Here is a 21695-nt window from a genome sequence, read left to right as displayed (position 1 = left end):
ATATCCAAAGCCCAAAAGCAAAAATGTGCGTTATGGATACAAAAACGACACTAATCATTGATGGTGCTGGCGATTCTATGATTACGCCCACAACAAACGCCACAATTATTAAAGGGGTATGTAAGGTACTTTTTTTGGCTTGCATGAATATAGGAGTTGCATAAAACTCATAATAACCCCGACATGATCGTATTGTGTTCAGGGATTTTTCAAAATTATTACGAAAGCAACGCATTTGGAAAAAGTAACGATGCAGTAATCAAGCTTTCTGGTGTCGGTACATTAATCCCAGCAGTCATATACATATTTTTTTGGCCATCCAATCACCTGTATACCTATACTGGTCCAAAGGTGCTGCTCGGTATAGGCACACTGATGATTTCCGCAGGATTAGTAGCTGCAAGCATGATAAGCGAGGTATATTCGTAACATGTTCTTCTATTTGAGGCACGAGCTCATAGAAAACCATGGCTTTGTTGAATATATTTGTATACCACAGCTGGAAACAAATGTCTTAACTTTTTGTTACAATTGTATACAGATATGGCAGTTGTATCTTTCTGTGGGTGTGTGCAGTGGAATTGGCGTTTCGATTCTGTATGCGGTGAGTGTTACTTATCCGATTCGTCTCATATCAGTAGTCCAACATCTACTAACCAAATTTGACACTTTCAAAATTTATATTCTATCATATATGAAGGTATCTTTACGTGTTATTCCTCAGTGGTTTCATAAAAAGCGCAGTATGGCGTTTACAATTATTAGCAGCAGTGCATCGTTTGCTGGCATCGTACTACCATTTGTTGTTACACTGCTTAACAATGCATTAAACGCTCGATGGTAACAGCACCAAGTTTTTATTTCTTAGCAGCAAGATCTTCTCTCGTTTTATGTAAGCATTGGCTTGCTGACTTGATAAAATATAATACTCTCTCTATATTATATATATATATATATATATGTACAGGACATTTCGAATTCTTGGCATCGCCTTCTTGTTTCTCAATCTCATTGCTCTTATTTTGATCAAAGAGCGACCGCAAACAAATATACAAGGCGATCATGACGCTACCGAAAGCAAGCCCAAGGTTGGGATGCTCAAGGAGACGAATGTCATATTGTGGGGAATAATAAACCTTCTACAAGTATGCATTCTGTATTTACCACCAACATTTCTTCCATGTTAGTCCACGGTTGTGTCAAGTATATATTGAGCTCCCACTGCATAATCTTAATCGAACGACTTTTATATATTGACTTGTGCACATCATTTTTGTATCAATTATAGCGTATGCTACTTACATTGGTCTTTCAGACATACAAGGGTCCGCTATTATTTCCGTGATTTGCGCTGCCGCGCTTTTTGGTCGCATATGCTTGCGGTTTGTAATAGTGGAAACTTGATCTCACACAACTTTTTTTTTCGCGCCATTTATATATATCGCTTTTTGTAGAGCAACATCGAGCCGATTAGGAGTGCTGAACATGCTGATATTTTCAACAATTATTTGCGGATTGAGCTGTTTTCTTCTTTGGATGTTCGCTTACAACTTTGCAACGTTGATGACTTTTGCTGTAATCTATGGTTTTTTCTCTGGAGGATACACTGCTTTAGGTAAGCGTATTCGCTTTCTCTCTTTTGATTTATGTGATAGAAAAGATGGCAAGTAAAAAGTGTACAAGCCATTGGTTAGCCAAGTGCGTCTCATTATATATTCTGGGCTTCGGTGTTATAGGTGCTTCTGTTACCATCCTTCTTGTCGGTTCTGAGAATATTTCTTTTACTTTAAGTGTTCTCTCCGTTATTAACGGTTTCGGGACATCCACGATTACAATTGCTAGTGTAATTGAATCACTTAGTTCTAGCGAGCCGTTTTTAACATACAAGTTCTTGTGTGGCTGCACATGTATCGTATCTGCTCTTCTGTTGATCATCATCAAGCGTCGTCTTTATACAAAAATGCTCACAATCCTGTGAGAAATTTCGTCTACATATAAATGTATACGTTCCTTAATATCAAACTGTTTTTCCCATTCCTATCTGTAAAATCATAGTAAAGCATAATATAAAAAACTATTGCTATCTATGGAATGTGGTAGAATTGAAAGATTTATGTACTGCTTGTATTATTGCATTATAAAAACATGAATTATGACCACTCTGCATCCTGAGTCCATGCGTTTTGGGATGGCTTATATCGAGGAGGAGGCCGTACATACGTCACTGGAATATTTGAATCCTCGTATAGTGGAAGAACGACGCCCAGCTCCCAATTGCTACGAGAGCATAGCAGTGGTTATTAGATGTTATTTAAAGATGCAAGTTATCCATTTAATATGCCAATGTAGCCGCATCCACTCACTTGATAGCCATCTTGGGTTTTTTGCTATTCTTTGAAAGAGATAGTTTACCCCAAGCCCCCATAGTGGCATTGTGACTCCTAATCATGTTTCCCAACTTTTAGCTTTTGTATTGCAAGATCACTTCCATTGTATTAACTTACCCGCAATAAACCCATCCTTTTAATTCTTTGCTTGATGACGTTGATGATGATGCGGCGGCTTTACTCTTCGAAGAGGAGGGGGATGTATGTTTTGATTTCAAAGTCGCCACAATAAACTGCAAAAGTTGTTTATGTTGTTACTCACCAACATTGATAATCAGATATTAGGTACTTTATATATAACATCATACATACTTTTGAATGCATTAAGGTGCCCTCTCGGTGGCTAATAGCATCGCACATGACTTGCTTTGGAAAAGTAGATTTTCTCCACGAGCTAGTATTTAAGCAAATAGTGCCCGCACCCTACAAAGAACCGTAAATCATTATAGACTGTCATCCATTTTCTAATTGCTGTATGGTCATTAACCGCTCCGCAACTTAACGTACAGGTGGACCAAGCACGCTGTCTTCTACAGTATCTCTTGACGGGTATACAATGTCTATTGGGGGAAGCTCGTTTGTTTTCGATTGGCGTGGTGTCTTGCCACCATTTGCATAAGGATCCATCCCTGAAAAGGTTCGATGCAGCTCGTGCAGATAGCTTATGTTGAGACCACCTAATGAAGAAGTCTAGATCTCACCATTCACGTTTCCTTATCTCAGTTTCTTATCAATCCTTTAAATGGTCATTGTGTTGAATATAGTTTTGCAGTACCTGCATTTCTACTTGTGGCGGACGACTTGGATCAGCAGCACCTATATCTTTAATTACTTGAGCGAGACGAGCATGGCCATATCGCTTATACTGATCATCCCCTTCAAAGACACCAGAGACGGACGCCACGACACGCGCTTTAGCTCGAGAAAAGTCGTACTTGAACAGCTCCGTTTTTACTGAGGATGGTACATGCATGTGACAAAGCAAATCGTATATTTCTCGTGCGAACTCAGGAAGTCGATCAGCTGAGTCGACATGTTTTGTGAGGAGCGGGAAATCTTGGATGAATACAACGTTTTCTAGGTCGTTGTAATCGTACCGTTCCTATTCCGTAATAGTGTCAGCCTTTAAGAAACACTCAGAGTCAAGCTTTGAAGACGTTTATTACCAAATTAGCGGATCCAATTACGACACGCAAAGATGATTCGTGAACCAATAGCATTAATTTTGGATGAAAAACACCAAACCTTTCATCCTTCATTGGCGGCATAATAAAGACACGGTTGGGTCCCAACTGCCGAGTCATTGCCTGTTAAATGATGTTGAACAGAAAAAGTTAGTATCTCGTTTGATTTCAAATTAGTTACGAGCTGATATAAGATAGGGTTCCACTTCATATATACTATTTACCGGTCGTCCATGGAGTATAATACACAAGTTTATATCTGAAGGAAATTGTGCCTCAATCCAATCAGTGCTGACAACCATAGCGGTAAGCACAGCCTTCTTTAAAACATTCTATAAACAATATGTTGTTAGTGCGACGGAAGGTTCAATAGTTTACAATGGCATGACACTATCTATATTATTTGTATTACCCTTTGGACGATTTCTTCAAAGCGGATAAAGTTAGGGCCAGTAAAGCCAGTAACGTGTGTGAGTTTGACAGTGCCATCCCAGTAACGTGGAGGACCGGCAGGTGTAGACTTTTTTGCGGGACTTTGAGGTGTAGCTGTAGTATTGTTGCTTAAGAGTGGTCGCTTGGTGCCCGGTGTTAACCCCAGTAAGGCTTCTCGTGCAGTAAGCTTTTCAACCGGTTTGCCTAGCGAAAGTGCAATGGCTTTTCGAATGTCTTCACTTTCTCGTTCCTCATCGTCCAGACGCTGTGTCAGAATATTATCATTAGTGTTGTCACTGTTGGCATCTGGGCAATGTTGCTGTTCGACTTGATCTATAAGGTTTAAAAAAGCACGGTAGTAAACGTGAGCCTTCCACATTGTATTGGCAAGAAATAGAGTAGTATACATACGCTGCTGAAGGGACATTGTAATTGCTTGTCGCATTTGTTCGTCATCGCTGTCGTTGTCTTGATACATTGTGTAAAAGTGGGGTTTTGCAAAAGAACGAAAAGGCCGACGCGTTGCAGCGCGTCTCCAAAGCTGTCGTGTTGTTTTAAGCAACGACATCCTGACAGTAGTAGTATGTAAATAATATGAGTAATGGAGACTTGATTTAAAAATACCAAGGAGAGAACATACATTATTAGCCGACAGCCCACTGAAAGTGTCCCAGTAACTGCCGTCTACGTTCCACTGCGTTAGCGCATATGATGCATATATGACAACACGCTGATATAATTTTTCGCGCTGCCAGCATATGTTAATGTTACTCAATATGCCGCTGCTCATGTTTTCAATTTACCATGTATGATACAGCAAATACTTAAAGCATATATGAAGAGGTAGCTGCAAAGAGCGTTCAAATCGAGCTTACGATATTGATTCAACAGCACATTCTCTATTATTATTTTTGAAATCTTATTTGTCATACGGGCACAACCGGTGATTCCATTTATTGCAGCTCCAACGTTACTTTACTGAAACATATTCTAACTATGATAAAAAAATCAGATATAAAATCAAATCTCTTTTGCTATCTATACTGTACACGAGAAAAGGTTACCAGTCGCTATCGCACTGTGAATGAATGGTTTTAGCAGGCATACGAGACGAGATTCGATCATACTTACTATGACCGGTCTTATCTCTAGTTATGGAAAGCTGGGCTATTTAGCTCAAGTAAAAGTCGTAACATTTTTATTATAATATAAAATAGTATCGGTGCTAATAGTAGATATAGTACTTGATTCATTTTTTACAGAAAGATCATATATATCAGAGTTTTGTCAGCAGGTGAAAAGATATTAAGGAAGGGAAATAACATGTACACAACGAGAAAATGATCTAAAAGAATGGCAAACGGATGAAAGTGTTCTCTGGAGTATAAATGAAGAAGCACATAACATACTAAAATATATAAAAAGAGTACATGATGTTAGTATACTTGTAGTGTCACAGATAAGTAGTCGCTGCACACGCTCTCGAATTATCCAATTTCTCCTTTGCTCTTCCAATCACAATCATGATTAAACTTACCCATGCAACAGCTGCCAATGCAAAGGAAAACCATCCAGAGGCAACAGTAATAGCATGGATGCCAGTGAGAGCACCGATCGCGCCGAACAAGAAAGTAAAGAACACCAGAAGCAAAATAAGCTGGATGAGCTTGGGCTGACGCAAAGTACCGAGAAAGTAAAAGAAGGAGCAGATGGCAAAAGCAAGCTGGACCAGACCCATACATTTGTTGAGTGGATCAATCGAGCCTTCAGCAGTAGCTGCTTCAACGAATCCAGAAGGCACGCTGAACATGATGCCAAAGGCAAAGAAGAAGCCGGAATATGTCAAGAAGGTAGTAGCGGAATAGGTTTCACCTTGGAGAAAGCATGCGATACTGGCATAGAGCTGGCCGAGGCCACCGAATCCGACAGCTACGCCTGTAGCGACTTGAGGAATATCTGTGATAAGACCCGAGTTATAGAGACCAAAGACAAAGCTGTTTTTGTATGTTTTATGGTTAGTACTATAGAGCTATCACGTACATCAGCGACATATTAGAAGAAAAAGTGTGGTCTTGATTTACTCACCTACACAGACTATCATACGGTCACGGTTTGAAAATGCATATAAAGCAATAACATAACAAATGAGATACTAGGATAAGGAATCAAAGGCGATTAGCTTATTAGTGCTTACCTAAAAGCCGCGAAGCCAATAGCGAGGGGGTTAGCTTGTCCAGGAGGTGGTCCATGGTGCTGGGGAGCCTGTTGTTGCTTGCTTCCAGCACTAGAGCTTTTTTCGCCGGATTCAAGGTCTACAACGACGGCTTCGCGCAATTCGACTTCGGGTTTCTGATCAACAGATGACATTTTCGTGAGAGTAGTATGTATTGTGAGTATATCTACAAATAAAATGGATTTGGGGTGTTTTATATATAGTATATAAGAGGGTAGTAGTGGTACTTTGCAGTAACGGTATTGGGAAGAGATAGATAACCTTTTTGCGGATTCTGAGCCCCGGTGGTCCTTTTATACAAAGGTTTTTTTTACATAAAGTACTGCTACTACTAATGAACTGGCAAACGGACAGTTTACGTGTGACACCATGGATTGCAAAAAATGGACGGACTGACATCTCTTTTTGCTGCATTATTGGGGACTCATGTGCAACTTGAGATCTCCCCGCAATTTTTCTTAAAACAGATTTTATTCACATCAGCATTTTACCCACGCAGGCTGTATTCATATAATTTTTACGCAAAAGGGGAAAAAAGGACTACGAATGTCGTTGGTGGGAATGTGTAAAGCTTTTCTCAAGCCATATAGCTTGATAGTTGCTAGTTTATTCCATTTATATATGTATTTATAAGAATAAAAAGCAAATGCAGTAAAAGGGTTCATATCGTGATGTTTCTTTACTTTCTTTGCATTGAAGAAAAACAACAATAGACCCGAGTCTCTCACTGTTTTTTTTCTCTTTTAAGTTTTGGTATGTACGACAGGCATATTTGGGTATTTTACCCCCGAGAGTGGAGCTGATGGAATCTTTGAGCTATATCTATCCAATGAGATATACGCGAGAAGATATCTCGTTTTCCGTCGGCGTACCATCCACCGCACATCGGGGCTTGCTACGGTAGTGTACATAATCATAATATAGCATATACTAAAGGAAAAGGCTGTTGCAAAGCCAACGATTATCGGTTGACAAGCCATATCGGTTACTCTGTGTGGAACCATTTACCTTAAATTACGCCCACGGCCCAATTTCTCTTTCCAGGGATACTTTTACAGATATCCCACGCTGTTCAAAATTTCACCTAATACGATTTTACTATTAAGGGAGCGTATATTTCTACTAGACAGGTGTTGTGTGCGTGTGTGTGCCTATTTGATGATTTTTCCTATCGAGACACAGTTTAGGTTACCCGACAAACCGACGCCCAAAGCACACGCCACCGCTGTATATTTTACTCTTGCTTTTGACTTATCTCACCGCGTGTCTCCATATTGTATCATAGTTGTTGTTTTTTCTTTCTCGTTTTTCGCATCCGTAGCAGTATACAGTACTGTATTGTTTTTGTCGACGCTACCAACAAAGGGTTATTCACGAAAAACAGCACAGCACAAGGATTGAATAATCCAGCAATATCTCTTCATCACATCCTCCTCGTCCTCTCCCACCCCCACCGCCCCAACTTGATGTGTCATATATTCTTTCATGTTCCCACCGATTACTCTCAAAGGCCAGTGTGAGAATAAATTTCAACCAAAACAAGCATGTCAAGGCTGGATTGATTCGTACCAACATCTGCTTCACATAATATCGCCCATGTCTTTCAATATTAATACCCACGGCTTGTAAGCATATTCCAATGGTTATTGATATTGTCCTTATTAGGATGAAGTAGAACTCCTATGTTTTCTACACTAGATGTATATCCAGTTTTGGAAAACATTTATAACGATTATTAACTTCTAATATAGACATTGCACCACACAGATGATCTGTTCGTAATCATCATGTGGCTCACTAGTAGATTTATACAACACAATGCTATGAGTGATATTTACTACAGTTGTATCGAAATTTGGCAATTTGGCAATTTGGCAATTAGGCATAATGCTATATACTTGAACTTCATTGTTTTAAGAGATAATGCTGTGGCGATTAAAACTGTACTGCATACTAAAATCCATTTTCAAATAATTAGCTCGCACTACAGTGCGTCGGTATGAATACTGCGTCCTAAGGGGCATATTTGCTCGCGTAAGATCATGAAAGGCTTGTCGGACTAAAATAACCCAGGCTGGGCAGCAGGGATAAAAGGTACAGTCTGAATGATAAAGGATCTCGATAAATTAAGTGGGGCAGATAGGATTATTGACGAGACATAACTTGTAATTCTAGTGCAAATACGCAAGCAAAACGCATGTTCGCTTATCAAAGCATGGTGTTATGGTTTGTACAAATGTAAATTAATATCCACGGCTAATGTACCTTTCCACCGTATTATCTACATCTACGGTCCCGGTACACTATCGTGCATCAATTATATGATTTATACAAATAAAGTTATAAGAATAAGTAAAGCGACCTCAGCAGGACAATGTCTAATCTCTATTCTCAAAATCTCATGCATATGAAGCAGTCTACCTCCTTTTCAGCTACAGAGACTCGCGCTGTATTATTTTCTGTTCTTGTGGAAAGTATAACTATGCTTCTGTCGACATAGCTGCTTGACTATGTAAGTAACCTCAGCAGGACGATACTTTATTATCCTTTCTCAAAAGCTCATGTATATGAAGCAGTCTACACTCATCTTAGCTACAGATACTCGCGCTGTGTTATTTTCTGTTATTGTGGAAAGTATAACTATGCTGCTGTCGACATAACTATGACAATTATCCAACTGTTGACTCCCACTTCCATCATATTTTAAAGAATAAATTAAAGGAAAAAAGCAATACAGTACATAAAAAGAAACTTAATAAACATGAAACAACTGTTGTATACATGTCAAGTACGTAGAGTGTATGAAGTACGTACAACAAAGCTATTACATACTGTAATTTAATGTGCTTCAGCGGAAGACAGTGAATATATTATACATATCGGGGAATGAAAGAGATAGAGACAAGAAGAATAAGGTGTAAGCGCGGATAGGAAACAAGAGACCCGGGAGAGCGACGGAGGCGGGTGGTTGGAACTATTGAAAGGTATTGGTACTGGAGTCACTGGAGATACTGTTCGATCTTCCTTTTTTTTGGAGTGAGTGAGTTTGTATGTGTAGGTGAAAGAGAGAGGCAGGAAGGATAGTAAGTGTTGAAAAGCGATACATCATAGTTGATGAGTGGCTTAAGGGGTTCATAGGATAGTAAAGGACGATTACTGGTGACGAGAAAGTGGATATCACAGCAAATGGTGTCATGGATGAAAGGTACTTGGTCAAATACATAGCGCCAGTGAGCAGACCATAAGCCGTGTAAAATGCATGCAATAATGACATGGCTGCTCACGGAGGAAGGTTTAAATAGGAAGACGAGAGAGAAAATAGCATGGTGAACTTGGTGAAGATGTAGGCGAAAAAAGGAAAAGATCAGACCATATAGTGGACCAGATGGCCCACTTGCTAGGACAGGCATATAGGAAATGAGTAGTGTCGGGAGTGGTAGGGCAGAATATACAATTGGGGGAGGGAGAGGACTCGGAAACTAGATTGTGTAATGTGGCTCGGCATGAAATTTTTTGATGAAAGAGCACGATACCAAACATTGCCGACGATGTGAGATATGGGTTCCAACCCAAACCGTTTCCAGTGTCGCGACTCGAAAGGCTCTAAGAAAGAAGTACAATATTGGAATTATGGAGGTTGGATGGAGTTACTACTTTGCGAAAAACGCGAGAAGAAAGTGAGTGAAGAGGGGAAGGAAAACAAAAGCTATGGATGAAAAGGAAGAGGGATCTACGGACTGGAGAAGTTGACATAATCGAGTAAAAAAGGAATAGTATGAAAGGAGGTGCGATCCAATGAACACTGAATAATAATGTCACGGTTGGGGAAAAGATGATTAGGTTTGCGAGTGAGAATTCGGGTAGGAGTGCTGATGTGAAATGCATCCGCCACTGTTACTTTGTGTTTGGCCAAGCGACCCAGAATCGGTGGCAGAGTAGAAGAAGTATAAGAAGCGATACTATCAAAGGGGAAAGATACAGGTAAGTCAAGCGAGGGGCGATACAGTATAATGTGGGATCTTTAGAGCATGCGTCCAACGCACGACACGATAGACCCCATGAAAAAGTCGAAACAGAAAAGGAGGAAGGACGGAGGGAGGGAAGCAAAAAACAAAGTAGGCAATCATGCGGGTTACATAGTGAATGTAAGAATAGAGAGAAGACGAGGGTGTACAGCGTCGCAATACAGTATGTGAGGACCTTCTTCATGATATTCTGATGCCAGATGCAGCGTCAAATTTCAGCTTATCCGACGTTTCCAGACTACTACAAGCCGTAACAAAGAAGCTAGCAATAGTATTTGTCGTAGAGACCGTTTAATGACAGGAGTGCTGTTAATTGTGGCAAGTTGATGCGGTAGCCTCTGAAATTGAGGTTGCGTCAAGGTCACACACACATTACACAATAAGCTGCTTTCTGTCAACTTCCAGCATTATTTCGGAATATTCACAGCAGTAGTGGTGCTTTCCGCAGGATCTTGACAATCCACTAGAATGCACCGATCAGCGATCAACAGTCAGTGCATGTGCAAATTTTAACCATCACGACGAGCGCATTATCAACTTTACATCACGTTTTATTACTGTTACCGTCGCAACTATTGAATTTTATTTAGTCATTTTTTTTGACACGGTGCCTGGAAGATCAAGCGGAGACCCGTATGTGAAACATTCCACACACAAAGAGAGATCATGCAGCGCCACAGCAGCGCCATATAACGATGACAACAATAGCACTCGTCCTTCATTGCCCCTTCTACTTGTTCACTTTTTTTCCCTAACGAGTATCTTTTCTACGCTCAAAACGAGCAAAAAAAAAGTTGTTACGTCACGCGTTCAGCGGGATTTCAATTGTTTTTGCTCTCATGGTCATAAAAAGAGTCGTTTTTCCTTTTTTTTTTCTTCTTCACCCGCGTCTTTAAGTTACCATGTCCCACTTGAACAAATCAACCAAGTCCTCCAAGTCGCGCAAGAGCAAGTCGCGCAAAAGCAAGTCGCACAAGACCAGCAGTAAGTCGAACTTACCCAGCATGACGATGCCCAACTTGACCTTCCCAAGCATGACGATGCCCAGCATGACGATGCCCACTTTTACCCTCCCCAGCATGACGATGCCCAGCAAGGACCAATGCGGTTTAGCCGCTTTCCGCACCGTTGTTGCCCTCATTTTCCTTCTCGTCAATTTTGCCCTTGCCTTTATTGTGAGATTCGCAGTGTACCACCCCTTGTGGGCCTGCTTTATCAGTGCAATGGTAGTCATCTTCACCGTCCCGGGTTACGAGAATGCGCGCTACGATGTGATCTTTGTTGCCAAGCTTGCTGCTCTTCTGGCATGCATAGTTGTGCTTTTCGTTGCGTTCGGCTTGTGGAAGCTCGTCAACCACTTCCATCCCTTGCCTCCGATTACGTTCTCGCTCATGTCGCTCCTCCCCTACCTCTGTCCCGATTCCTCGCCGCGTCCCTTCCCGCCGCCTCCTCGATCTGATGATGATCAGGAGCTAGGTGCTGCCACAGAGCGCGCGTGAACAAAAAAAAAGTACGACGACGAGAAAGCCGCGAAGGACGACGCATTCCGCGCACAAGTACGACGACGAAGCCGCGAGGGAGGTGCCGCGCAAAGTACGACGACGAGAAAGCCGCGAAGGACGACGCATTCCGCGCACAAGTACGACGACGAAGCCGCGAGGGAGGTGCCGCGCAAAGTACGACGACGAGAAAGCCGCGAAGGACGACGCATTCCGCGCACAAGTACGACGACGAAGCCGCGAGGGAGGTGCCGCGCAAAGTACGACGACGAGAAAGCCGCGAAGGACGACGCATTCCGCGCACAAGTACGACGACGAAGCCGCGAGGGAGGTGCCGCGCAAAGTACGACGACGAGAAAGCCGCGAAGGACGATGCATTCCGCGCACAAGTACGACGCCAAAGCCGCGAAGGTCGATGCCGCGCAAAGTACGACGACGAGAAAGCCGCGAAGGACGACGCATTCCGCGCACAAGTACGACGCCGAAGCCGCGAGGGAGGTGCCGCGCAAAGTACGACGACGAGAAAGCCGCGAAGGACGACGCATTCCGCGCACAAGTACGACGCCGAAGCCGCGAGGGAGGTGCCGCGCAAAGTACGACGACGAGAAAGCCACGAAGGACGACGCATTCCGCGCACAAGTACGACGCCGAAGCCGCGAAGGTCGATGCCGCGCAAACGTACGACGACAAGAAAGCCGCGAAGGACGACGAATTCCGCGCACGAGTACGACGCCAAAGCCGCGAAGGACGATGCCGCGCAAACGTACGACGAAGAGAAAGCCGCGAAGGACGAATTCCGCGCACTATGCCACCTATGCCCACGTATGCCACCTATGCCACTTATGCTGTCTTCGTCCCTTTTTCCTGGTGCTGTCCATCACTTTCCGCCGTTACTGCCGTCGTCTCCATTTGCTCCGCTTTTTTTCTTCTTGTTTTCCGGTGTCTGTTTGCGTGCGTTCTGCTGGGGTAAATATTCGATCTTGTGTTGAGCCCTATTTGCTTGATCTGCATAGAATACTAACCAATAATATTATCATCTCGTTTCAAGTAGAGCGTACTCTGTTGTTCGGTGGTGTCTGGCGGTTTCCGCCTTCGTCAGGCGTTGGGGAGCGGTCCGGCCATCCCAGTGGATGTTTCTTCGAGGTAAAGGCAGGATTGAGTTGGCAGTGGCAGTGGCACTGCTACAGCCACCGGGGGTTGAAGGGATGTGGGGGGGCACATGGGGATAGCGATGATGGTAGAGCCGGTGGTGGGGAGGGGAACAACGCTCTGGTTGTGTAGGCAGCAGGAATATACCATCGTGTCACATGTACAGCGGCGATTCTTGACAGCAAATGACAACCCAAGGCGCCGAGCTTGTATAATTACGGTACGTACTATGCTTTCTTTAATACCTACAACCATCTTTATAAGAAGAGGCTTACTAACTGATATATCCTTTTTCCTTTCCTTGTTACCTTCTTCATACTGCATTCAACTCGGATGTGGTTTGAAGAAGGCTACTAGAAACTTAAGGAATTTATTCCTTTCCCAGGGTTGTCATTCCAGTCAGTTCCAGCTCATGTGGATGGTGTTCCTGCAGAAGTCCTACCTGTACCAGGGCAATGTTGTTCCTCCAATCCCCGCCACCCGCTCAACCGGAGTTATCCTCGCCCTTTCCATGTCCTGGATCCCCCACCGGTTGTAGTCAGTGTCATGTCATGTAAGTCCAACTCCTTCCTTCACCTTTGCCTTGGGGATTCCTGAAGCTGGGGTGTCCGGACTGGGGTGTTTGGCCAGCGGTGTGTGTGGTACGCCGCGATGGAAAGTGTCAGCTTTCCAGGCTAGCCGAGTAAAAACTTCGGGGTGTTGTGAGAATCCCGTCTTTGGCTTGATCACATCGTCTCGTGTGGTGTTGGTGGATGAATCATGGTGATTATGCTGCTACAGGTGGCGTCAGACTTCCAGGGCTTGGTTTCGAAACGAGGATTGACAGAATCCCGTCTTTGGCTTGATTATGCCATCTCATGTGGTCTTAGTGGATGAATCTGACGGAAAGTCATGGTGACTATGCTGCTACGGGTGGCGTCAGATTTCCAGGCTAGCCGAGTAAAAACAACCTCTTTTACTTGGTGTCGGTTCGAGGATAGACAGAATCCCGTCTTTGGCTTGACCATGCCGTCTCCTATGGTATTGGTGGATGAATCTGACGAGCAGTCATGGTGGTTATGCTGTACAGGTGGCAACAGGGTTCCAGGGCTTGTTTCGAATCGAGGATTGGCAGAATTCCGTCTTTGGCTTGATCAGTCTATTGGCAGCACATTATCAAATACACAACATGCGAAATTTCTTTGACGGTTTTTTTCTGATCTGACGTTCTTGATCATTACAACAACACCAACGACAGCGACAACGACATCGAACAAGCGTGCGTCCAAGGACAAGCAACATCATTCAAACGACGAATCGACATATTAGGGAAGGAGCAGATTTACTATCTACTGGTGATGCTATGGCGACAAGTACTTTTCAAACGGATGCGGGTATCTGCACTCAAGATCCTCATCAAAAGGCGGTACATACATTCAAAACTTGCATGGGCGAATTAACTGCAAGTCATCGTGTACAAACTCTGACATCAACTATTGTGGGTGGACAAAACGACCGAGACAAAAAGACGACACGTGTCTTTTGCGCGAATTGGACAGCAGTCGCTGACCTGTGGACATCGGCATGTAAGAAATTCTGAGCTGGTCAAAAAAATCGACAACAGTGGAATATGGCAATTATTTCAGTCCGTCGGAAATCAATAAGGTGGCAACAAAACAAACGACATTCGAGGAGACATCTTTTAATATGGTGGCTATTGGAAGCATAGGACATGAATTGGAATCGGCAACAGCATGCATGATAGCTTGTCAAGCTGGTCAACGATGTTTTTTCTCCAAAGATGGCAACTTTTATTTATCCCTGCTTATGACAACGAAAACAACAGAGAGCAACAACCTTCAATCAAACCAAGAACAATACTGTCTGTTGGCAGATAACCTGTGGCTACCGATGTGGCGGCAATCACACACAAGAAGCAAAAGCGACAAGGAATTACGAGAGCTAGGCAATGCACGATATGATATGACGTTATCTTGGCGAACCAGAGTTATTACACCACATATACGGCGGGAATACTCATGGCATCAACAATTTAGGCGGCAACACAGGGTCAATCGATCTTACACTGTGTGACAGCACAAATCAAGCAGCAGCAAGGGCGGAAATGGTGACAAATCTACAGGGCAGCAAGGAGTACAAAACTCAAACGACAGAAAAAAGCAATATTGACGACACATTCGAAATGACAACAAGACCAAAGCTTTCATCAACAGTTGCAAGCTATAAAAAGGCAGAATTGACAACAAACGCGAGCGACATGAATCGCACAAAAGCAATGACAGCAAAAGGCAAAAGCATCAGCAAGATTTGGGTGAAACTGACAACATTTCACACGACCGTTTAGTGGATACAAAATAATAGTAAGTGTACAGTACGTGACTATTTGATCAGGCCAATACTTAATTAAACAGGGAATGATACTTATATACATCTCCTCTTAGTAAACAAGGCGGCAAAGGTGGCACAAAAAGTCGGCGATGAAGATTCATAAAAAACATCGGTATGTGCAGCAGGGATATCACGGACAGCAATGCTCAGAGCTTTTTGAACAAGCCAGTATTCATATTAGCCAGTATCCTTTCTGCTTTGGTGGGTCTATGTAACACGGTGGCAAATGAACAAGCAGCAGGCAGTGGCAGCAAAAACAAAAAAAAACGCCCAAGGGCATCAAACAAGACATTGCCTCTAAGGACAGTATCAGCAAGTGATTGATGGAACGACACGACGGCACTTTCACAATATCAATGGCCGAACGAAGCTGGCACGTCATTCATATACAACTGTCAAATATACAACAACAAGCAAGCAACGAACATTAAAGCGCGTCCGAAAACCACTACACGACGAGGGAAACAATCAAGGTCTCTTGATGCACAGAAGAACAAGACAAGACATGTGATCAAGATCTACACACTATGGACTTCCAAGCATACTCATTGGTTTACGGCAGCAATACAATCATTAGTAGGAGACTAACAGGTAATTTGAATGTCGATGATGTGAGGCTGAAACAGAAATATGATGCAATTAGTACCACTGGGAATACATACTTATCAAGCTCAAATGAATCTAATAGTGAAAACAGCGACCAATGTAGCCGGGCATGATGCAGACAAGGAAGGACACTTGTTATCATCCTTTCCTTGTCATGCGTTGGCAGCAACAAGAAACATCACTAGAGAGAGATGGTGGCAGTCTCTATTCCAGTTGTGAATAATAGTGCAAATCAAAAAGGAGAACAATCACGTATAGTAGTATCGTGGTAAGGAAACCCAACGCACTTTATGCTCATTACTTTTGTAAACACTTGTGCTCACTGTGATTTTACTCTATCTTCTTTATTAGTGAAGGTCTCTTTCCACAAATCAAGATCCGCCAAAATTTACATCTATTCTTTGTCTGACAGATTGCTAGTAAGTTATTTTCTATGTAATGATGGCCCCCCAAAAAAAGCAAGAAATCGAAAAAAAAAAAAAAAGAGAACAGAAAAAAAAAGTAGTGTTAGTATAGTTTAAAAAAATATACAGTAATCAGCAAAACCAAGTCCGTGACACAAAACGCGAAGCTCAAGCCGATGTCAAGAAACGAAAAGGCGTCACAGACTTTTGATGGAGCACGAGGCCAAGAAGGCACACAAAAGAGACATCAGTCGTATCATCGAATGGGCTTATTCATATCACACGCACAACAGCAGCGTTAAAACAAGTCTTGACAGATATGTTATACAAGCATATTCAGGAACCAGCAACAAAACAAAGAGAAATCAACACGCAGAACAGCCAATTCTATTATCCACATCATACACAAAAGCAACGTCAAGCCATGGCCAACACGAACACGCCATCAAGTTAAACTGCACAGGACGAGCGAAGGGATTGGTAATATTGACAGTACGTACAAACAGAAAACAGCAACAGGTGCTCAAATTTCATCTAATCGTCACTATCTAACATAAAAAGCTCTTTGACGTTCATCTGTTTAGGTCTAAGACTATTTCCATCGCCAAAATAACCTCAACAATCATCAGTGCAAGACATAGATTCGAAGCATAGGAGTTCAACTTTCAAGTCGCAACTCAGGACAACGCCGTCTATGCAAAAGAGCGAAGTCAAGATGATCAACTAGGAAATGCGAAAATACGGTTCGTGGCTCAAAAAAAAACAACAGACAAACTGACGGCAATATGGGCTACTGAAAAATCGACAACACATCAAGACAGAAAGGCAGAACCAAGCAGCGAAGTGCCTGTACTAGTACTTTTGTATAGATCTTAAAAAAACAAGCAAAAAAAAAACAAAAAAGAACAGGGGGCTATCATTACTTAGGACGTGAACTTACTAACAGCTGCAGACTACACGACTCTTTTTATAAGTACTCAAGTCAAAACATCACCTAGATTAGAAATGCATATATATAATTACAAATAAAGCTCTAAATTCAGTACAAACATAAATGATGTTTTTTTCAACGAAAAGAAAATCAGTGTTTGTAACCATATGTGAGTTTCCGAAGAACGACTGCCAAAGGCTCACCATGTATGTAGTATGTCAATACTGATGTTAAATGAAAGCGAAAGGATTACATAGGAGCTAAAGTGTGGCTATATTTTCAAGTAAGGTACCTGCAACGCAACTCTTCTTCTGTATATCTCACAATACATTGACATCATAAATTGCAAAGCAGTTATCCTGGGCTACATCGTTATACATAATGAGCCATAAAACTACACTTTGTACAAAGATGTTTGGATGTGAAGTAGTAGTCAGAGTAGCCTTCATAAGAGGTGACATTAGAAATGGAGCTATGATATCACTGTAAGAGGGCGATTTGTATGGTTATGATTTTCCCTAAGAATCCAGTGAAACGACATATCTCAGAACGATGATGATCAATATGTTTCTCACGCAATCAATACTACCATGCTTTCTATGTAACAAAGCAAGAGAATGATTCCTACCATATCTACCACTCGCTCAGAAAATGAGAATGGGAGTATATAATTACATCGCAAGAGTACCGTATAATAGAATACAGACTTCTTGCAATGGTTACTGTAGCAGCATGATAAACGTGCTGCTGTACATATTACGTGGACAGCATACTACGTCTAATCATGAAAGTGTCTTGAGGACTGCACCAAAAGATGACTTTAGGCTGGTAGATTACTAAAAAAATATGCACAACGCTCTGAAGGGCACGGAGTAGCAGCCTGTGGTGTACTTTGGATGAATAAATGTTGAAGCACGCTAAGAAATCTCAGTTATTTTGCAACACTCACACCAAAGCTGCGTAGCTTAAACGTACATGCATCATCTACACATTTCCAAAATGTCGTCACGCATGTCTTCCAGCGTTTGTGTTATTATTTCACATATAGGCACTGATCCATACTTAATAGCTCTCTTCCACAGCGTTATTCTTCATATAGAATTCCGCCGTTGAATTTCCGGATCAAAATGACAGTAGTATCAGTCTATTAAGTAGGATGCCTTAGCGACAGGACTTCCCGGATTATATATCGACATATCATGGTATAAGAAGCTTCTGACTACCAATTTATTGCGCTTTGTCTCTACCATGTGCTAATTTCGATCGGGAGGAAAGGAATTCGTTGCATGACTCTTATACAATCTCACGACAAGACATCTGGATAGCAAGTATTACATATGTAGCCGTTACATTATACGTTCCAATATGCCCACCCTTTCCTCTTCGCCTTCAGCTCCTTGTTTCCTCTACATTCGTGAACCAAAGGAAGCATTTCTCTTTAAAAACAGTGAAAACTACTGGCATACCTTATAGACTTCGAACGTTTTATATAAATACGTCAGGCCTATAAGATAATTTGAATAACTCAAAAGTGGAAGCGGACGATTTCACAAGATCTCAAAAGTCCAGTGGTAATAATTCGATCGTTGCTGCTAACAGATGCCTGTGCATATCTTAACTACCCTGACTTGTGGCTAACAACATTTGCGGGTGTTTTCTATATGTAATCACAAGTTCCCTTCTCGCTGACGCACTGGCCAAGAAACCTTGACACGGTGCCTGGAAGATCTAAGCGGAGACCCGTTGTACATTCCACGCATAAAGCCGGCGCCATATAACGATGACAACAATAGCACTCGTCCTTCATTGCCCCTTCTACTTGTTCACTTTTTTTCCCGAACGAGTATCTTTTCTACGCTCAAAACGAGCAAAAAAAAAGTTGTTACGTCACGCGTTCAGCGGGATTTCAATTGTTTTTGCTCTCATGGTCATAAAAAGAGTCGTTTTTCCTTTTTTTTTTCTTCTTCACCCGCGTTTTCAAGTTACCATGTCCCACATGAGCGAATCTACCAAGTCCTCCAAGTCTCACAAGAGCAAGTCTCACAAGAGCAAGTCGCGCAAGAGCAAGTCGCGCAAGACAAGCAGTAAGTCAATCTTTCAAGCATGACGATGCCCACCATCACCATCCCCAGCATGACGATGCCCACCTTCACCATCCCCAGCATGACGATGCCGAGCAAGAACCAATGCGGTTTAGCCGCTTTCCGCACCGTTGTTGCCCTCATTTTCCTTCTCGTCAATTTTGCCCTTGCCTTTATTGTGAGATTCGCAGTGTACCACCCCTTGTGGGCCTGCTTTATCAGTGCAATGGTCATCATTTCACCGTCCCAGGTTACGAGAATGCGCGCTACGATGTGATCTTTGTTGCCAAGCTTGCTGCTCTTCTGGCTTGCATAGTTGTGCTTTTCGTTGCGTTCGTCTTGTGGAAGCTCGTCAACCACTTCCATCCCTTGCCTCCGATTACATTCTCGCTCATGTCGCTCCTACCCTACCTCTGTCCCGATTCCTCGCCGCGTCCCTTCCCGCCTCCTCCTCGATCTGATGATGATCAGGAGCTAGGTGCTGCCACAGAGCGCGCCTGAACAAAAAAAAGTACGACGACGAGAAAGCCGCGAAGGACGACGCATTCCGCGCACAAGTACGACGACGAAGCCGCGAGGGAGGTGCCGCGCAAAGTACGACGACGAGAAAGCCGCGAAGGACGACGCATTCCGCGCACAAGTACGACGCCGAAGCCGCGAGGGAGGTGCCGCGCAAAGTACGACGACGAGAAAGCCGCGAAGGACGACGCATTCCGCGCACAAGTACGACGCCGAAGCCGCGAAGGTCGATGCCGCGCAAAGTACGACGACGAGAAAGCCGCGAAGGACGACGCATTCCGCGCACAAGTACGACGCGAAGCCGCGAGGCGATGCCGCGCAAAGTACGACGACGAGAAAGCCGCGAAGGACGACGAATTCCGCGCACAAGTACGACGCCGAAGCCGCGAGGGAGGTGCCGCGCAAAGTACGACGACGAGAAAGCCGCGAAGGACGACGCATTCCGCGCACAAGTACGACGCCGAAGCCGCGAAGGTCGATGCCGCGCAAACGTACGACGACAAGAAAGCCGCGAAGGACGACGAATTCCGCGCACGAGTACGACGCCAAAGCCGCGAAGGACGATGCCGCGCAAACGTACGACGAAGAGAAAGCCGCGAAGGACGAATTCCGCGCACTATGCCACCTATGCCCACTATGCCACCTATGCCACTTATGCTGTCTTCGTCCCTTTTTCCTGGTGCTGTCCATCACTTTCCGCCGTTACTGCCGTCGTCTCCATTTGCTCCGCTTTTTTTCTTCTTGTTTTCCGGTGTCTGTTTGCGTGCGTTCTGCTGGGGTAAATATTCGATCTTGTGTTGAGCCCTATTTGCTTGATCTGCATAGAATACTAACGAATAATATTATCATCTCGTTTCAAGTAGAGCGTACTCTGTTGTTCGGTGGTGTCTGGCGGTTTCCGCCTTCGTCAGGCGTTGGGGAGCGGTCCGGCCATCCCAGTGGATGTTTCTTCGAGGTAAAGGCAGGATTGAGTTGGCAGTGGCAGTGGCACTGCTACAGCCACCGGGGGTTGAAGGGATGTGGGGGGGCACATGGGGATAGCGATGATGGTAGAGCCGGTGGTGGGGAGGGGAACAACGCTCTGGTTGTGTAGGCAGCAGGAATATACCATCGTGTCACATGTACAGCGGCGATTCTTGACAGCAAATGACAACCCAAGGCGCCGAGCTTGTATAATTACGGTACGTACTGTGCTTTCTTTAATACCTACAACCATCTTTATAAGAAGAGGCTTACTAACTGATATAGCCTTTTTCCTTTCATTCTTTCCTTCTTCGTACTGCATTCAACTCGGATGTGGTTTGAAGAAGGCTACTAGAAACTTAAGGAATTTATTCCTTTCCCAGGGTTGTCATTCCAGTCAGTTCCAGCTCATGTGGATGGTGTTCCTGCAGAAGTCCTACCTGTACCAGGGCAATGTTGTTCCTCCAATCCCCGCCACCCGCTCAACCGGAGTTATCCTCGCCCTTTCCATGTCCTGGATCCCCCACCGGTTGTAGTCAGTGTCATGTCATGTAAGTCCAACTCCTTCCTTCACCTTTGCCTTGGGGATTCCTGAAGCTGGGGTGTCCGGACTGGGGTGTTTGGCCAGCGGTGTGTGTGGTACGCCGCGATGGAAAGTGTCAGCTTTCCAGGCTAGCCGAGTAAAAACTTCGGGGTGTTGTGAGAATCCCGTCTTTGGCTTGATCACATCGTCTCGTGTGGTGTTGGTGGATGAATCATGGTGATTATGCTGCTACAGGTGGCGTCAGACTTCCAGGGCTTGGTTTCGAAACGAGGATTGACAGAATCCCGTCTTTGGCTTGATTATGCCATCTCATGTGGTCTTAGTGGATGAATCTGACGGAAAGTCATGGT

At 43.6% G+C, this 21695-nt stretch overlaps 10 protein-coding genes across 10 annotated transcripts; 7 read left to right on the top strand and 3 right to left on the bottom strand.

Moving 5' to 3' along the window:
- Positions 1–183: 183 nt before the first annotated feature.
- Positions 184–1978, top strand: BDB00DRAFT_761975 (major facilitator superfamily domain-containing protein; the record flags this gene model as incomplete). Its single annotated transcript, XM_053119305.1, has 7 exons — positions 184–417; positions 542–604; positions 701–840; positions 968–1182; positions 1289–1382; positions 1455–1615; positions 1737–1978. The coding sequence occupies 7 exons, from the start codon at positions 184–186 to the stop codon at positions 1976–1978; spliced, it is 1149 nt and encodes a 382-aa protein (XP_052980580.1).
- Positions 1979–2150: 172 nt separating this feature from the next.
- BDB00DRAFT_762087 (tyrosyl-DNA phosphodiesterase I) lies at positions 2151–3873 on the bottom strand (the record flags this gene model as incomplete). Its single annotated transcript, XM_053119314.1, has 7 exons — positions 2151–2277; positions 2364–2441; positions 2677–2810; positions 2895–3077; positions 3163–3489; positions 3554–3694; positions 3796–3873. 7 exons carry the CDS (start codon positions 3871–3873, stop codon positions 2151–2153), a joined length of 1068 nt encoding a protein of 355 aa, XP_052980579.1.
- Positions 3874–5348: 1475 nt separating this feature from the next.
- BDB00DRAFT_787170 (GPR1/FUN34/yaaH family-domain-containing protein) lies at positions 5349–6370 on the bottom strand (the record flags this gene model as incomplete). The annotated part of the gene is made up of 4 exons (XM_053120676.1): positions 5349–5411; positions 5541–5997; positions 6089–6097; positions 6198–6370. The coding sequence occupies 4 exons, from the start codon at positions 6368–6370 to the stop codon at positions 5349–5351; spliced, it is 702 nt and encodes a 233-aa protein (XP_052980578.1).
- Positions 6371–9082: 2712 nt separating this feature from the next.
- BDB00DRAFT_903252 (uncharacterized protein) lies at positions 9083–9822 on the bottom strand. Its single transcript, XM_053128565.1, has one exon. The coding sequence runs from the start codon at positions 9644–9646 to the stop codon at positions 9236–9238; it is 411 nt and encodes a 136-aa protein (XP_052980577.1). The 5' UTR covers positions 9647–9822; the 3' UTR covers positions 9083–9235.
- Positions 9823–11163: 1341 nt separating this feature from the next.
- On the top strand, positions 11164–11760 carry BDB00DRAFT_787169 (uncharacterized protein; the record flags this gene model as incomplete). Its single annotated transcript, XM_053120675.1, has 2 exons — positions 11164–11245; positions 11375–11760. The coding sequence occupies 2 exons, from the start codon at positions 11164–11166 to the stop codon at positions 11758–11760; spliced, it is 468 nt and encodes a 155-aa protein (XP_052980576.1).
- BDB00DRAFT_310754 (uncharacterized protein) lies at positions 11735–13458 on the top strand. Its single transcript, XM_053116876.1, has 4 exons — positions 11735–11771; positions 12105–12726; positions 12809–13129; positions 13256–13458. The coding sequence occupies exons 2-3, from the start codon at positions 12176–12178 to the stop codon at positions 12987–12989; spliced, it is 732 nt and encodes a 243-aa protein (XP_052980574.1). The 5' UTR covers positions 11735–11771; positions 12105–12175; the 3' UTR covers positions 12990–13129; positions 13256–13458.
- Positions 13121–13456, top strand: BDB00DRAFT_818683 (uncharacterized protein; the record flags this gene model as incomplete). The annotated part of the gene is made up of 2 exons (XM_053123176.1): positions 13121–13349; positions 13392–13456. A coding segment is annotated over one exon (229 nt), but the record flags the coding sequence as incomplete, so codon positions are not given.
- Positions 13459–19212: 5754 nt separating the features above from the next.
- Positions 19213–20062, top strand: BDB00DRAFT_818665 (uncharacterized protein). Its single transcript, XM_053123175.1, is given in 4 exon segments — positions 19213–19326; positions 19341–19540; positions 19570–19830; positions 19913–20062. 3 exon segments carry the CDS (start codon positions 19226–19228, stop codon positions 19818–19820), a joined length of 552 nt encoding a protein of 183 aa, XP_052980573.1. The 5' UTR covers positions 19213–19225; the 3' UTR covers positions 19821–19830; positions 19913–20062.
- Positions 19959–20826, top strand: BDB00DRAFT_818663 (uncharacterized protein; the record flags this gene model as incomplete). Its single annotated transcript, XM_053123174.1, has 3 exons — positions 19959–20064; positions 20355–20616; positions 20702–20826. Coding segments are annotated over exons 2-3 (311 nt in total), but the record flags the coding sequence as incomplete, so codon positions are not given.
- A 184-nt stretch (positions 20827–21010) lies between these two features.
- Positions 21011–21346, top strand: BDB00DRAFT_818660 (uncharacterized protein; the record flags this gene model as incomplete). Its single annotated transcript, XM_053123173.1, has 2 exons — positions 21011–21239; positions 21282–21346. A coding segment is annotated over one exon (229 nt), but the record flags the coding sequence as incomplete, so codon positions are not given.
- Positions 21347–21695: the final 349 nt, after the last annotated feature.

The sequence above is a fragment of the Zychaea mexicana genome, assembly GCF_025766255.1.
Source record: "Zychaea mexicana strain RSA 1403 chromosome Unknown BDB00scaffold_28, whole genome shotgun sequence".
NCBI lineage: Eukaryota > Fungi > Mucoromycota > Mucoromycetes > Mucorales > Lichtheimiaceae > Zychaea > Zychaea mexicana.
The sequence above is the reverse complement of the archived record's forward strand: the minus strand, read 5'-3'. Positions and strand labels throughout refer to the sequence as shown.

Coding starts and splice junctions, on each gene's coding strand:
- BDB00DRAFT_903252 (XM_053128565.1), bottom strand. CDS start 9,646: ATGCCTGTCCTAGCAAGTGGGCCATCTGGTCCACTATATGGTCTGATC.
- BDB00DRAFT_310754 (XM_053116876.1), top strand. CDS start 12,176: ATGCCGCGCAAAGTACGACGACGAGAAAGCCGCGAAGGACGACGCATT. Junction 12,727..12,808: donor TTTGCGTGCGTTCTGCTGGG/GTAAATATTCGA, acceptor TCTCGTTTCAAG/TAGAGCGTACTCTGTTGTTC.
- BDB00DRAFT_818665 (XM_053123175.1), top strand. CDS start 19,226: ATGTCCCACATGAGCGAATCTACCAAGTCCTCCAAGTCTCACAAGAGC. Junction 19,541..19,569: donor CTTGTGGGCCTGCTTTATCA/GTGCAATGGTCA, acceptor TCACCGTCCCAG/GTTACGAGAATGCGCGCTAC.